The sequence below is a fragment of the Portunus trituberculatus genome, chromosome 1, assembly GCF_017591435.1.
Source record: "Portunus trituberculatus isolate SZX2019 chromosome 1, ASM1759143v1, whole genome shotgun sequence".
In the NCBI taxonomy this organism is placed as follows: domain Eukaryota; kingdom Metazoa; phylum Arthropoda; class Malacostraca; order Decapoda; family Portunidae; genus Portunus; species Portunus trituberculatus.
The window spans coordinates 3,463,283-3,480,782 of NC_059255.1; the positions used below are offsets into that span (position 1 = coordinate 3,463,283).

At 33.7% G+C, this 17,500-nt stretch overlaps 1 protein-coding gene across 5 annotated transcripts in view; it reads left to right on the top strand.

The window, feature by feature from the left end:
• LOC123518679 (troponin T, skeletal muscle-like) overlaps positions 1-17,500 on the top strand; it is a 28,594-nt gene that overhangs the window by 9,692 nt on the left and 1,402 nt on the right. The window contains exons 7-14 of one of the 5 annotated variants that reach the window (XM_045245012.1): positions 397-561; positions 1,386-1,389; positions 5,345-5,391; positions 5,667-5,888; positions 7,601-7,671; positions 10,794-10,815; positions 11,206-11,286; positions 15,837-15,915. In XM_045245012.1, coding sequence (XP_045100947.1) covers positions 397-561; positions 1,386-1,389; positions 5,345-5,391; positions 5,667-5,888; positions 7,601-7,671; positions 10,794-10,815; positions 11,206-11,286; positions 15,837-15,915 — 691 coding nt within the window. Of the gene's footprint in view, positions 1-396; positions 563-1,385; positions 1,390-3,275; positions 3,282-5,344; positions 5,392-5,666; positions 5,889-7,600; positions 7,672-9,759; positions 9,831-10,793; positions 10,816-11,205; positions 11,287-12,198; positions 12,278-15,836; positions 15,916-17,500 lie in introns of all 5 variants that reach the window. The other 4 variants (XM_045249847.1, XM_045251357.1, XM_045251906.1 and 1 more) reach the window with 4 other exon arrangements.

Genomic DNA, 17,500 nt, shown 5'->3' on the forward strand with positions numbered 1-17,500 from the left:
GTTTGAGCGACTGAAAGATGGTAGAAAAATATAAATTGTGAATATAGAATGAAAGATATGAGTGTTTGTCAATGTGTGCATGCGTGTGTTTGTCCCTTCACACATCATTGTTTATGTCTACATATATATATATATATATATATATATATATATATATATATATATATATATATATATATATATATATATATATACACACACACACACACACACACACACACACACACACACACACACACACACACACACACACACACACACACACACACACACACACACACACACATTAATTACCTGTTTACATACACTCCAAGATACACATACACTTTTGCTTATATTCTACATCTACAAGGTACCTGTTTATACGCACTCACACATCCTCTTCCTCTTCTCCAGGTTCTCCGCGCCGAGGAAGAGAAGAAGCTGACCGAACAGAAGAAGGCCGAGGAAGAGAGGAGGATGAGGGAAGACTCCGAGAGGAAGCAGAGGGAACAGGAGGAGAAGAGGAAGAGGCTGGAGGAGGCTGAGAAGAAACGCCAGGCTCTCATGAAGGGAAGCGTTGTAAGTATCTCTCTCTCTCTCTCTCTCTCTCTCTCTCTCTCTCTCTCTCTCTCTCTCTCTCTCTCTCTCTCTGGTTCTTTTTCTCAACTCTTATCTGTTTTCTTTAATATAGTCTTCTTTTTATTATTTAGTCCCATTTTATCTCCCTTCTCCTCCATCATAGATGTAGAAATATAACTATACATAGAAAAATTAGACCTCTATAGTTATCTGGGCTTTTTCTTTATCGTTTTTGGTCAATGGTATGTCAAGAAGTATGCATGAATTTTAATAGTGTATTATAGTAATGTCTTTCTAATATAGTGCTGTATAAATTCCCATGTATAGTGTTCATATTATCACGATATGTATTCTTATGTAAATTAGTTGTATTTATGTATATGTTGTTCTTTATGTATGATTGTGTGTAGGTAAAAAGTATTGGATTCATGGATAGTGGCAGCGATATATGATCACTAAAAGATAAATTTTCTTGTAGTCATTGAACATTAATTTTTTTCATATATGATTTATAATTATTATTATCATTATTATTATTGTTGTTGTTTTTATTGTTGATGTCGTTATTATTATTATTATTATTATTATTATTATTATTATTATTATTATTAATGAATAAGAGAAATATAATCATTTGAGACCTTCTTTTCAATTTACAGTCTAAATATTAAATAACTCCATTATTTTTTCCTACACGCTCTTCATTAGCAATGATAGCCCAGATTTTTTTTTTTTTTTTTTTTCAATAAGTAATAGAACTATATGGCATTTTCATCAGTCCGTCCTAGAACTAGTCACCACAGATGCCGTTTTCTTTGTTGCAGGAGGTGAGAATGAACGCAGAGGCCAAAATCACTTGTCCAAAGTAGAGATTTGAGTCATGGCTAAGTGGTCCATCTAACCTTGACTAACTTATTTGTTATTATTTTTGTGTTGTTTACTTTTTCCTTTTTTTTTAAGCTTATTTGTTTACTTTTGATTTTTAGGTGAGGTGAAGAGAGCGGCGTTTCTTCTTGATCTTTTATTATGATTTGCTTGATTGATTGTTTGATTTATAACAAAACTATTACTGTTTTCTTTTCACGCAAAGAAAAGTAATTGTTATTGACGTCTCTCTTTTTTTTTTTTTTTCTTAAGTTTCGTCTTTCAATTTTAACAATTTATTACGATTTTTTTTTGCTTTTATATTTTCTATTTGTTTTCTTCGCGTGCAAAGAAAAGTAAAAGAAATGTTTTATTTACGTTTATTTGTCTTTCTTTTCAGTTTATTTGGTGTGCTTTGCATTATTGTATCAGTAAACAGTTTATTTCTCATTTTAATTTTTTATTTTTTTTATTCTTATTTTTGGTTATTCAGCTTTGGTTTATTTCAACGAAACAAAGTAACTCATCTTTACGTCATCGGCAGAGTGAAGAGAGATGACACTTTTCATTCTTTTTCTTCAGTTTTCATTTTGTTCAGTTTTATTTTCTGTAATCCTGTGAGTTTTGCTGTGTACTAAACACTTGGATTACCATAACTCATAAATTAACACTTTGTAGAAATCTCATGTTTGTATATGTGTCTGTGAAAAAAAAATCACAAGTGAAAAGTTATTTATATATTAGTGGTTTTCCGTCCAGTGTCACCTGTAAGGTCGATAAATGTAACAATTTGTGTATTTATTTAAGTCCATGTAGTAACAGTGTACCATGACATTCCGTTTTCTTTTTCAGGAGGTGAGCCTTAACCGCAGAAACACACAAAAACACACAAATCTCCGAACAAACAAACATAAAACCATTTTCCAGGAGTAAACTGCACGATATATTTGATTAATTAATGTTTTTTTTATTATTAATCTTTTTCTTCATCTTTCCCCCATAAATTACTTCCTTTTGTTAATACTCAGCCCTTCTCCAAGCGTGTTCTCTTGTGGTTGCCTTCTGCTGCTGCTGATGCTGCTGCTGCTGCTGCTGCTGCTGCTGATGTTATCACTCTTTGCATTTCCCTTAACAAAGAATATCTCCCCAAATATCGATTTCCCTTTCTGTTTGTTTTCCCATAACATTTCAATAATATGAGTTTTCTTCGTCTTTTTCGTTTTCGTTGAGTCTTCCTTCTCCTTCCTCTCTCAGGTCTACATAGAAAATGGTCTCAGTGCCCATTTTCTGATTTATTTCTCCTGATAATGTTTCTTGACTTGTGCTAATGGTGTTGCTTTTCCTCTGTTATTGGGTTCCATCTTCCCATTCTTTCTCAGATTAACACATATAATGGCACAATATCCACTACGTATGTTTTTTTTTTTTTTTTTTTTGTGTTCGTTATTATTTTACGACTGTCCTTAGGTTCTGTCTAACTGTAATGTTTTGTTGTTTGTCCTTAGTTTGTTGTTTATGGTACTGGTGTTTTCAAACATGCATTACAGATTATTACAAATTAAGACTAAAAGTTAATGATCATTCTTTTATAAAAACTTATTTTTTTTCTCTGAACATAAATTTCTGTTCTGCTTCGTCATAACCAGTGCACATCGAAGCTTTCTCTCTTAATATTATGGCTTTCAAAATCTGAGTGATGTGTACAGCGACGGTCAAAAGTCTTGTAACCTCCTGCACTTAACTGTACTTCACGTTTTCTCTTGATTCTCAAAGTCGTCTGATTGGCTGAAAATCTCATGGGTTTAATATAGAGACGTTTAAGCGGATAAGGGGACTTAGGATTAAGAGAGGAGACAGTACAGTGGGTGTGTGCATGAAAGGCTACCTAAGAATTTGTGACTGCAACTGTACAATGCTTCAACTAATATATTCATTAAAACAAGAGCTGAGACAAAAATGAACGATGGAATATATTAGAATTACTCTATTACTAAGCTTGAAGAAAATATAGACAAGAGGGCAAGTCTAGTACGAGAATATTCCTGCCACACTTGTAGATATTTTACTGTTTACTTGTTGCTTGTGAATGTTGATCAGTTTAGTTCAGTTTACGTAAAAATAGTCTCCATGTGATTTTTGTTTTCTTTTTCAGACGGTGAGTTTTGTTGTCTGCAGACCAAACCCTCCCCCAAAACAGACAAAAGAACTGTTTTTTCTGATTTTGACTATTTTGTTTGTGTTTCTTTGTGTGAGTGTGTGTTTTGTTTATTTCATTTTTTCCATTTCTACTGGGCATCAAATTTTTTGTCTGATGTAAAAAATTTTCCCACATTACTTTTTCTGTCTGACGAACTTAAAATTTCTGGACAAGTTCGTGAGAAGAAAAATTAATCTAATCGTGTGTTTCGTTTTAATATCAAGTTCAGTGTCTTGTTTGTTTTTTGGATGGTGTGTGAAATGCTTTGAGGCTCTTTGTTATATTGATACTATCTTGCTCTCATTCTCTCTCATTTTTCCTCATGTACAAATACTCCAGCTGATATTTCTTCTTTTTTATCGATAAGTTTTTTTTTCCCACTTCGTTTTTCTGTTGAACTTAGGTCTTCAGCATTCTCTCTCTCTCTCTCTCTCTCTCTCTCTCTCTCTCTCTCTCTCTCTCTCTCTCTCTCTCTCTCTCTCTCTCTCTCTCTCTCTCTCTCTCTCTCTCTCTCTCAATAATGATGACAGTAACCATAATGTTTTCTTTATCAGCTGGTTTCCGGTATTCCCTTAACATATAATAATTTTTTTTTTCATGATTAATATTATTTGCATCTATTCATTTATTTACCATGGGAAAGGTAAGAAAGTTGGCTGTTTTTTTTCTATTAGTTTATCTTTACTTAATTTATCCTTGACTTATTTATTTCTTTATATTACCTTTCTTAAAAAAAATTCTCTTTTTTAATCATCCTAAAAGAACGAACAAATATTGAGTTCATAACTAAGCATGAATTTTTTTTTCCTATTTTCTAGTTGCCGTTTTTTATACAATCGTCAGCCAGCCCTTTCTTATCTTTCTCTTGTCTGCAATGTTGTATTACCTCTACGCTGTATACTTCTGTATTTTCTCTCTCTCTCTCTCTCTCTCTCTCTCTCTCTCTCTCTCTCTCTCTCTCTCTCTCGTTATTAAGGAATGTGTTTAAATAATAATAATCTTAATAATCTATACTTTTAAAAGCTCCCTAATTTCCCCATATTTCCCTCCATAAAGCTTCCTTGTTGCAATTATTTTAGAAAAATAAACCAGACTTGAGAATATGAACAAGTACAAAACAGAAAACTTCCTTCAGATTTAAGAAGAGTTCAGTTAATTGTTTGCTTTCTCCTCCCCTCCCGCCCATCCCTTCTTTTCCCTACTTAACCGCCAGAATATACACATAAGAAATGAAAGAAAAAAAAGTAGAAAAATGTGGATAATTTCAGTCTCAGATATTTATAAGAAAATCAGTAACTTCTTTCTGAATAAATTGATGTATTTATGTTAAGCTCCAAAAAACTTTCCCAAAATCCATACAACCAGAAAAATACAAATTTAGAGCAAACATTTGAAACATCTTAGAATATTCAGACCACGGAAACTTCGTAAATTGAAAACATTAGAAATTCTTGGGAGTTTCTGATAAAATTCCAGAAATCACCCAGAAAATTGCAAACTTCTGATGAACACCAGAAATGTTCACATTATTCCCATGAAAAATATCCCCCAAAAAGAAAATTCCCATAAATTTTCCCCAAAACAGCATCCCTATCCTGAACATTATCCCTGGAGTGCATGACTTTCCTGATAATTTTCTACCATTTAATATTTTTACCCTAAACATACCCTATTCGATACTGTTTGGACCACCACTCACTCTGGGCCCTGTTTCGTTTCCCCAGGAAGGAGGTGGCAAGAAGTTCAGCCGCAGAGGAGGCGGCGACAAGGTGAGAGAGAGAGAGAGAGAGAGAGAGAGAGAGAGAGAGAGAGAGAGAGAGAGAGAGGTTGTGATTGTAAATGAAAGATGTGTGTGTGTGTGTGTGTGTGTGTGTGTGTGTGTGTGTGTGTGTGTGTGTGTGTGTGTGCGCGCGCTATTGTGAATATGAAATATCTACTACACAAAAAAAAAAAAAAAATCAAACAAACAATACCAAAATATAAACTATATTAATTTTTTTAATCCATACGTCACTCACACAATGTCTTACCTTCCTTCTTTCAGCTATCCAACATTCAGGCTGCTAAGGGTGAGCTGGGCAAAACCCGTGAGCAGCTTGCTGAGGAGAAGAAGATCGCTCTCTCCATCCGTGTGAAGCCTCTGAACATTGATGGCATCGGCTCCGGTCAGCTCCGTGGCAAGGCTGAGGAGATGTGGGCCCTTATCGTCAAACTTGAGACTGAGAAATACGACATGGAGGAGAGAATGAAGCGCCAGGACTACGATGTGAGTTGTTAGTGGTTGTTTGAGTTGTTAAGGGTTGTTTTATGGTAATTTAGCTTTTTTTTTAGGGTTTGATGATATTAAGGTGTTTTGGGAGTAAATTGACTGGGTTATAAGTTCTTATTAGGGATTTTGTGTTTTCTAGATGTTAGCTGTATTTAGGGCCTTTTTTTTTTGGTTTGCCTGTTTGTAAATTTGTTATTGATTCTCATATAATTCAGTTTATCAAAAATTTGCTTAGTTTATTGATTTTCAGATGTATTGTGAAATCAAATATATCAATAATTCTAAACATTATTCACACAGGTCATTCATTTAATAAGTTTTATATTTAAGAAAGTTAAGAATATTTTCCGTTCATATTATTGTGTTGGATAGGAACTTTCAACTTTCAGGATCTTTCACTCATTTCTTTTCTCTTTTTAATTTCAAAGTTTGCACAGCTATTCACAATGAGTAATGAATAACAAACACTGACGAGGCTGATCGCACTCGTGTCTTAACCTCATGTCCAGCCACCACTCTGTCCTAACCTGTGTCCTCTCTCTCCTCCTCTCCACCGCTGTGATCACGCTTGTGTTTCTCATTTTTCAAGTTGTAATACGCATGGAAATGAACAATATTATTTCAGATTCCTCTGATTTTTTTTTTTTGTATCATTCTGCTGTCTTTTCATTTTAATTTTTTATGCATGATTTGTATTTTATTTTGTTCTCCAACATTTTCTCGGTGAATGACTAAAAGTTTTCATGTTTTCGAAATGCGAATGATTTTTTTGTCAGAATTTTTTTTTATCACTAATTTTCGAACCATTCACGCTGGTTTGTTTCGAAATGGCTACAATACGTCATTTTCTGATGCGCTGACTTAGTGAAGCGCCAGAATGGAGCAGCTTCGTGGTTCAGTTCAAGAGACAGTTGACTGGACGCAATGCTTTGAGTTTCCCATCAACCCAACCACCCTCAAATGTATGGCGTCCGTGATGCAACGCAAAAAATGGATGGTTCATACAGCGTTCGAAACCTCTGAATCCTGATCTCTCTCTCTCTCTCTCTCTCTCTCTCTCTCTCTCTCTCTCTCTCTCTCTCTCTCTCTCTCTCTCTCTCTCTCTCTCTTACAGGATATTTGAATCCTGATTTCCTTTTTCCAAACATATGAACCCTTTTCGAGACTTGTGAATCTTTTATCAAAACATTTCAACACTAAACTTTTTTTCTTGAGATACTTGAACCCCATTCCTCGAAGGTTTCTCTTCTTTGAGATATTTAAATCCTTTTTCGAAAGATCTGAATCCTGATCCTTTCTTCTCGACACATTTGAATCCTTTAAACCATGAGAACGAGACAAGAAGCAAAGATGATTCGGTCACTTTGATGAAACAAAGGTGGACTGTTTCAGATAATTTTTCGAACCTTTTTTTTTTTCCATTTTCAATGCGCATTGTTATTCATCCTATGATTCGATCCTCTATTTCTTCCATTCCTCCTTTATTCCTTTCTTTCCTCCATTCCCTCCTGTATTCCAAGTAATGGCTGAAATCACTACACACACACACACACACACACACACACACACACACACACACACACACACAGCAACACCTGAACGGACGAAATAAACCGAAGGTATCAAATACTCATGAGTGAGGCTTCGATATGCTTCACTTGGAGTCCTGGAGAAATTAAACGAAGCCCTCAATGCCCTGTCTCTTACAGCTGAAGGAGTTGAGAGAGAGGCAGAAGCAGCAGCTCAGACAAAAGGCTCTTAAAAAGGGTCTCGATCCTGAGTAAGTCCCATTTTTAGTCATTCCCCTATACCTCATTTTATGTGAGTAGTTACCGACCCTACGTTGTCTACATGTTTGCGGTAGTTAACTCTCTTGTTACGGGTAAGTTATCCCTTAAAATAGACACTTTTCTGTGAGTAGAAGGCAATCAATCCTCTTCCGTTTCCTTTCGGCGCATGCTAGTTAAGAATAGTTTATTTGTAGCTTATAGGCAAATGAAAGGGTAAGTTTCCTCTTTAAAAGTAGGTATTTTCGTTTTCTACGAATTGTAAGCAACCCCTTCCCCACTTTTTTTACTTGCTAATGGTAGTCAACTTTAGTCTTTGAAGCTTGTAGGCTTATAAATATGTACGCCCTCCCCCCTTGAAAGTAAGCCAACTCAACAAGCCTATTCCGTTTTCTGTGAAAGTGAAGAGTGCATACCTTGAGTATTTTGAAAATAGGTTTAGTATTAGTCATCCTTGAAATAGCTCCACTTCGTTTTCCTCCTAAAGTATTATATGTAAGTTAGTTTTACAAAAGCAGTATTCTGTTTTCCTTTTATTAGTGACCTGCATTGACCTTTTACCTTACCTCCTCCATTCCTTCCTCAACGGAAGTCCGCCATATCGATTCAGAAACAAGAACGAAAAAGTATTTATTTTGTTTATATCTATGAGATCTATGGACATTCGCCCGAAAACTTACAGATTTGTTTATTCATTTACTTATTTTCGAGGTTTACATTGGTTTTCGCGTTCATTTGCTTATGTGCCTGTTTCCCAAGTGACTCGTATGAGACGCGTTTGTAATTCACTCCGTCTGTTTCGTCCGCGGTTTCATTTCAGTCGTAAAGAAGAAAATGAATGAATGAAATGAAAGGAAGAAAAGTACAAACTGACAGGTTTGTAATAACAATGACAACAGTAATAACTATAATGACTGTCTGACTTGCATTTAGTTATACAGTTCGTAATAGTGATAAAGAGGATGCTAATTGTAACTGTAATATTAGTGATAATGATAATTTTAGGTCTGAATTATATACGAAATGCAAATCAGTCAGTCACCTTTCCTCTACTAATTACATGTAACATTTCTCATGTCTGCTATATCTTTTTGCTATTTTATGAAAAAAAAAAATCTTTCCAACTTTTTTCTTCAGCATGCATGATTTTGAAATATTTTTCTTTTGGTTTTATTTTCAACATATGGTATTTTCAGGGAATTAATATATTTTTCTTTAGATACTCATGGTTCTTATCTTGTCAAAGGAATTTTTCATTGTCTTTATCACCAAAGTCCACATCACAACAAGCATGACATTTCCCTAGACTTCCCCCCCTCCCCTGAAGGACAAGAAACCAGTTGTTTACTTCACTATCCTTACTCAATACTTCGTAAGGAAACGCTGCCCCTGCACACACACCCCATTGTAGAGCACATATAAGAATAGGGAAAAAAGGACAAAAAATCCTTCATTCAGTACCTTTACCCTGATGTTGTTACCTTCCCCCAATTATCCTGAAGTGCAAAGCCTCAAATCTTTACCCTTCCCTACCAATGCCGACGGAAAATTGCCAAAATTTTTTCTTGCAAATATCCTGCTGAGAAAATGGAAATAATTGTGAAAATATAACTAGACCAAGAAAAATTACCAACCCTTTTTAAAAACTATATTGAAAATTTTAATTTGTTTTGTTAAATAAATAATTCCCTTTTAGACAATAAAAAAGTAATAAAGAAAACTTGACAAATTGTCACAAGTATTACGAATGGTTCTCAAACGCCCCATTGAAGTAAATAAGACCATTTTTATCAAGCACTACAAAAATTAACAAAAAAAAAAAATCCACTTGAGACAATGGAAACGATTTGGCAAAACCGGCAAATATGCAGCAAGAAACTTTATCCCTTCCCACCTGTCCTTGCCTCTTAAAATTCACTTTAGTGTTGAGACCCTGTAGTAGACACTCCAGTATATCCCTTTGGCCTAAACCTGACTTGCGGAACCCCAAAGCCCGCGAGGTACGAACAGTCGAGGTTGCTGTGAGTGAGAAGTGAACCGTTGATGTTAACTCGTGCGTTCTTCCCGACCTTCCCTTGCAGCTGAAAGAGTTGAAGGAGAGACAGAAACAGCAGCTGAGACAGAAGGCTCTGAAGAGTGGTCTTGATGCTGAGTAAGTGCTGGAGAGAGAGAGAGAGAGAGAGAGAGAGAGAGAGAGAGAGAGAGAGAGAGAGAGACTGACTGATTGGTTGCCTGTTTATTGGCCTTAGATTTTTCTTTATTTAGTAGATAATTAATTATTTTTTAAAAATCTTGCGTCAGATGAAAAAATAAAAGCAAAGAAAAAATGTATTGGATGAAAGTTTAGTCTGACATGGTTTGGAATACGTGTGTGTGTGTGTGTGTGTGTTATCTGTTAGTCTTTATTCTGTCTATTATTTCGGTTACGCGTAATTTGAACTGTGTATGTTTGTTTATTTATTTATTCAGTCAAAATGAAAATCGCTATCGCTGAAAAGAAAAAAAAAAAAAAGATCGTTAGAGATACAAGAAGACTTAATCCATTCTCCGTTTGCTTCTTTATCGTTTCTTTTATTTCGTTATTTTCTTTGTATTTTCTTTTCATTTTAAGAAACGACGTTTTATTTGAAAAGTTCCCTTATATCTTGAATTTTTCCGTTTGATTTTTTCACACCTTTGCTGCTGATGAAATTTTTGCTACTGAGAATAATTGCATTTTTAAAATCAAAGTAAACTTTTCATTAAAACATTTCGTTATGAGCATTGAAAATTTATTGTTATTTATTTTTTATTATTATTAACATTGTATATCCTTCTCCCCCCTTTAAGAATTTGTACATAGAGTCGATTATATATTGTTTGATCGTAAGTATTGTGCATGAATTAGAGAATACATAGCTTAGTATTACACATATGGCATCGCATCTCCCGTTTTCTGTGAGTATTTAATGTTTCATGAAAGAAAATTGAACACCTCCATGTCATCCCAAAATCTTGATTCCCTTTTGAAAATATTATTTTTATATTAATTTCTGTGTTGTCTGAAATCTTTGTCTTATTTTACATTTTTACCATAATTCGTTTTCTATAACACCATCTTCCCATTTTCTTCCAGGGCGTTGACTGGCAAGCACCCGGTAAGTTGTGTTTGTTTCTTGTTTGTCTGTTTGTTTATGTTTATGTCTGTCTTTTATATATTTTTTGACTATTTATGTTTGTCTTTGTGTGTGTTTTTCTCTTTTTTCTTTATTTGTGTCTGTTTAAGTTTTATCTTTGTTAATGAAGAAAGTATTATTTACTATTCATTATTTTGTTCTACTTTTCTCAATATAATTTTTGAGTATTTAATCCTTTTAACATGAATACAATTCTTAAAATGTTTCATTGATTACAAATCAGTTTAGAAATTTATAATTGGTTATTTATAGATCTATACCTCTTTTCAACTCTCTCTTTCTCTTCTTAATTTTTATCTTGTACAACCTTCATCTCTTCCCTCACATTCACAATTTCTTTTTTCCCTTCAGCCCAAGATCCAGACTGCCTCCAAGTTTGAGCGCCGTACTGATCGCCGAACCTATGACGACAAGAAGAAGCTGTTCGAAGGTGTAAGTATTATGTCCCTCCCTTGATGTGCTCCTCGGTGGCTGGTGGGTTTGAGGCGCCTCTCATTCAGTGTTGGTTGGACGTGGTGTAGGTCTCCGTGGGGTTAGAAATTAGGTATATTCTTTTTGTTCTATTTTTATCTTTAATTTAAACACGTTTTGTTTCTACTCACTTCATTTATTATTTTATCAACATTGGTTATTATTAATGGATACGTTTTGTTTGATAATTCACTTGAGCTAATGAACCGATTAATTAAACCACACATTATTACTCATCTCATTTACTTTGAACTTAGAATCACAGATTATACATTATTATTAAGAAATTAATTTTGTCTGGTGCATCTAAATCTATTAATAATGAACAAGTTGATTAAAGTAAACATCATTTTCCATTTTATTTACTAACTGAATTAAATTTATTTACTTTTATTATAAATAACATTCATTAATGATGCAATTATCTTAACGAGTCATCATCACTATTTCAATGTCATGTAGGTACATATAATCAGTCATTCTAATTTCATCAGTTTATTTGATTTAATCAATCATTGTTTTATTAAGTTTTACTTATTTGATCTCACCAGTTATTCTGTTTGTTTATTTCCACATAAGATCCCTAATTTTTCCACCGATATATATATATATATATATATATATATATATATATATATATATATATATATATATATATATATATATATATATATAATTTTATTTATTTATTTATTTATTTATTTATTTACTTTTTATTTTTGACATCTTTTCATTAACATCCATTTTACTGACTGACTTAGTTAATTTCACTTTACACATACGATCACTTAGCCTCCCCTCGACAGTAGCATTGACGCGTCATTCATCTAGGCTCCGGTGGTTCCTTTAAGCTTATGGCTCTTCCATTGCTAGGGTTGGGATGTTGTGAATAAAGACGAATGGGAGAAGATGTGGAAAGAAAAGTACGAGGAGTTTATAAACAGAACGAAAAGTAAGTGAACATTTCTTTAGAACATTCGAGATGACGTAGATTGGTGTTATCCCTTTAGTCTTCTAGTTTTTGTCTGTGTGTTTCGAATGTTTATGAACGAGAAGTGAGTGAACATCGTAGATTACGTAGAAGATTAGAACGTTCATTGGATGTTCTTTTTGTCTTTCTTCAATATAGTTAGGTGTTGAGAAATGTTACACGTGTAAACTCGAAGAGGAAAAAATTGAAAATATGAAACGGATAAGAAATTGTATAGTTCTATCGTTGTTATTGTTATTTTGAGTGTATTTTTATACTTTCTTTGGTTTTACTTACTTCTTTTTTAGTTTTAACTCAGTTATAGTTTAATTTCATGAGTTTTCTTTGGTATTAATGATAATCAAGTCTTGGTTTTCTCTTTTCCGTATTTTTCATAGATCAGCTGTTTGTTTTTTGTGCGTTTTCAGTTCTTTGTCACCGTTTTCTTTGTTTAGTTTTGATAGTGAACTAATTTATTTGTATTTTAGATATTAGTATTTTCTTTTTCCTTTTTTTTCATTTATGTAACTGAGTCGTGGAGTTTTCTTTTTTATATAATGATCGGATTTTCTTAATTTATTTCTCTATCTGTTTGTTGTACCGCGTCTGTGTTTCATTTATTTATTTATTTTTTTCGTTTCATATCATGTATAGAAATTTCGTTTTATTTATCTGTTTGCTTATTTATTTATTGTGTATAGGAATGACGTTCGTGTTTGCAGAAAAATTGTCATGTTACACACACACACAGGATATTTTCACAATTCTAGTGACAACAAATAATATACTGTCACTGACACTCACTGGCATACTATATATATATATATATATATATATATATATATATATATATATATATATATATATATATATATATATATATATATATATATATATGTTTGACAGGATTTCATCACTTCAAAAAAGCCACATTCGCTCTTCCGTCACTCTTTCTTTGTCACTCGTATCCCTGGGTCCAATTTTCGTGTTTTGATGAGTTTCGTCTGTTTAAAATCACACATTCGCTTTTCCGTCAAACTGTCCGCTGTCCCCCCCCCTTGCTATACCCGCGTGCCCGTGTCCAATGAGGGTGTGTTCCGCAGGGTCTCGTCGTCACTCAAAAGGAGGATCTCGAGAAGTTCTGGCACCATAGGTACAAGGAATTTTCTTCGAGGCACAAGTGTGAGTAAAGATTGAGTCATGGAGAGAGATCGGAAAGGAGAAATATTGAGAGATGAGACGGAGGTGGAAAAATTTAGAAAGTAGATGAATAAATGACAGTAAGATAAAGACAAAATGAATAAAAAAAATCAGTAACATGAACAAAAAAATTGAGTAAATAAAAAGTAAATAAAGATGAAACCAAAAATGACACGTGGAAAAACCAAAAAAAAAAAAAAAAAAATCATTGAGACCAAGAAAAAATGAGTTGCAAAACAAGATAAAAAGATACACACACACACACACACACACACACACACACATATATATATATATATATATATATATATATATATATATATATATATATATATATATATATATATATATATATTGAAAAGAAAATTAGATATAAAGTTCAACAAAAAAGTATTATTTGAAAGCATGCTGCCTCACTCTCACGCTCTCTCTCTCCTTTTCTCTTTCTCCTTCTCAATTTTTTAGCCCCTACGCCCCTTTCCCTCCCTCCGCCACTCCTAAGTCCTCCCATAATTTTTCTTGTTCAGTTTTTTTCCCCCGTTTTCTTTTTCTCATTCTTTTATTGGTTTATTTTGCCAACAAAATCGAATCGAAAAATCGTCGTTTTTTTAAAGTTTTTGTTTTTTCTTTTATATCGTGTTCTGTCGTTTACCGTGCGTTGTTTTGTTGTTTGATTCTTCTGAAAACGCAAATTTCGAACGAAGAATAATATTTAAATTAAAGCGTTTTATTATTATGATCATTAATATTGTGTCTGTTTCTGTTATTATACTGTGTCCGAAGATGATGACGATAATAATAACAAAAATGATAACAACAACAATAATGATAATAATCGGTAGTTTTGCGTTTAGAAGAAAGTTACAAAACACAAACGAAGAAAAATTTACAGGTAGAGAAAAAAAATTACCTGTGCCCGCGCTTCTCTCCCGCTGTGTCCCCTTCGTCCCCCACACTCGTCCCCTTCACCCTCCCCCACTCGTTCCCTCAAATCGTGTCCCCTCACCCCCTCTATCCCCTCCAGCACGCCCCTTAGTGTATCTTAACCCACCAATCAAATCTCGCCGTGACTTTTGAATTGTTAGTTTGTCTATACGTTCGTTCCCTCCCATTCTCCCTAACCCTCCCTCTATATCTTCTGTATCTGTGTACCTACATGCAAACATACATACGTACGTGCATACATACATACACACAGACAGATTTCCACACATTTTTTTTTTTTACCTAGAAGAGAAGAAAGTTCATGCTTTTGTCACTTTTTAAGATACTGAAAAAAAAAGGAAAAAATATATAAATTTAAGGAATGTTTTCTTAGGGACGAGCAGAAATGTTCTTCCATTTCTGTTCAACTTTATCATTAATTTTTCGTTTACACTTTCAGACAAACAAAATCAGAAAAATGAAAAGAAAAAAAAAAAGAATAATACGAGATTCTATTAATTTTAAGTCTGTAAATATAAGATAAGAAAAAAATGTCTAATCCAAAATAGTATAACAAATGTATCCATATATCTGTTATTATTATTATTATTATTATTATTATTATTATTATTATTATTATATCTAATCTATGAAGGCTTCCCAATTAGTAGAGATTTCACACATTATCTTTCTCTACGATATCTACTTGACCACGTGTGTTAGGTCACTGTCACCCGACCCCGTGTCATCTGACCAAACCCTTGATGTGACCCCCACTTCACCTCCCCCCCCTCCCCTGTCCCTCTTACAGTCAATTTATATTTTTTGTAACTTTTCGCAAGTCTTTTCCCCTCCCTCCGTGCCCGCCCCCCCATCTCCTCCGGTCCCTCTCTCTCCCTCTCACTCTCCCTCCCTCTCCCTTTGTTTTGAGGACGTGGTATGTTTGTTTGTTCTTTCGTTGATTGAAGTGTTTTCCCCGTTCTTTTTCCTCACTTGCTGTTGCTCTCTCTCTCTCTCTCTCTCTCTCTCTCTCTCTCTCTCTCTCTCTCTCTCTCTCTCTCTCTCTCTCTCTCTCTCTCTCTTTCCTTCCTTCCTTCATTCCTTCCTTCTCTATCTTTCATTGCTTCCATCTATGATTTTCTTCCTTTCCTTCCTTCCTTCCTTCCTTCCTTCCTTCCTTCCTTCCTTCCTTCCTTCCTTCCTTCCTTCCTTCTTCTTTGCCTATCTCCCTTTGTTTCTTATAATTTTCTTTTCACCTTTACTTTCTTCTTTTATCTCTCTCTCTCTCTCTCTCTCTCTCTCTCTCTCTCTCTCTCTCTCTCTCTCTCTCTCTCTCTCTCTCTCTCTCTCTCTCTCTCTCTCTATCTCTCTCTCTTTTCCTTGCTTCCCTTCCTCCCTGCTTTGCTTCTCACATCAGGGCATTGTGTCAACCACTAAGGAAGAGAAGGAGAAGAGATGGAATGAACTCAAATCTCAGTTTGAAGGACGCGCGAAGGGTAAGTTGAAAAGGATAACTGAAAAGTGGAAATATGAAAGAGCAAACTAACAAAAAAAAAAAAAAAAAGACGACAAGATGGATTTGTATTGTTACATAAAAGGAGAAAAAAAAAAAAAAATCTGGCAAAAAGTAATGATGATAAAAATGAGAGGAAAAAAAAATGTTGAAGTGAAGCAAAGATAAAAGAAAATTGATAAGAAAAGATTGAATTGTAAAGTAAATTAGAGAAGAAAAGTAAAAGAAAGTAATAAAAAGGAAGCGATTATAAAGCAACAAATATTGATTGAAAAAAAAAAGTATATACCAAAGGCTAAGAAAAATATATCTAGCTTTAAATTAACTTCAAAAATATAAGAAATATGCTTTTCACATGTTGACCAAATGCTAACCTTTTTCTAATGGCGCCTTATTTTTTATTTTGTCTATTTTGTGTATCATTAAAAAGTGTAAAATTCGTACTTATTGTGTTCTTTTATTATTTATGTTTCATTTGGTCTATTAACTGCTACTACTACTACCACTACTACTATTATTACTACCACTGCTACTATTACCGCTTTGCTACTATTCTCACTACTTATGCAACCCTTGAGAAAAAAGTTACTGCATCTGTCATTACATTATTGGCATTACTCGCTTTCACTTCCTTCATTCTACGATTAACGAAACAAAGGTGTGTTCGCTGGTTGGCAACACTCCACTAAATTACCTGTGTGTACCTTTGATCGTTTCGCGCACCTACTTACCAATTGATTATCTGCCTTCCCTCGTGCTTGGTTTAATTTAATGTTGGTGTTTTTATTATTGTTATTATTTTGATTGTTATTATTGTTATTGTTGTTATCGTTATTTTTATTATTTTTTATTGTTATTTTCGTTACTTTTGTAATTTCCAGGTTTACTCTTTTTCTCGTTTTCTTTCGTTCTTGTTTATTGCCAATGTTATTATTTTTTTTTTCTTGTTTTATCTTCCCCGCCCATTTATTATTATTATTATTATTATTATTATTATTATTATTATTATTATTATCTTTCTTTTTCCCTTTCTAGTTTCGTTTGATTTCGTTTCGTTTTTAATTTTTCTATCTTATTTTTATCGAAGCTTGATTTCTTATCTTGGTGCTTGTTTCTATATTGCAATTTGTTTGTTTCTTGTTTGTGTTGTTTTGTTTGCTTGCGTTGTTTTACTTTGCATGTTGTTTGCAATAACTGTATGCGAAAGAGAGAGAGAGAGAGAGAGAGAGAGAGAGAGAGAGAGAGAGAGAGAGAGAAATATATATACATGAATACTCCCTGAAACTCTCTCTATAAAAACACCAAAAATATCACTGGAACCCCCAAAGTATCCCAAAAAACACCAAAAATATCACTGAAACCCCTAAAATATCACTGGAACCCCCAAAATATCACTGAAACCCCTAAAATATCACTGGAACCCCCAAAATATCACTGGAACCTCAAAATATCCCAAAAAACACCAAACATATCACTGGAACCCCAAAATATCCCCAAAAAACACCAAAAATATCACTGGAACCCCAAAAATATCTAAAAAAACACCAAACATCACTGGAACCCCCAAA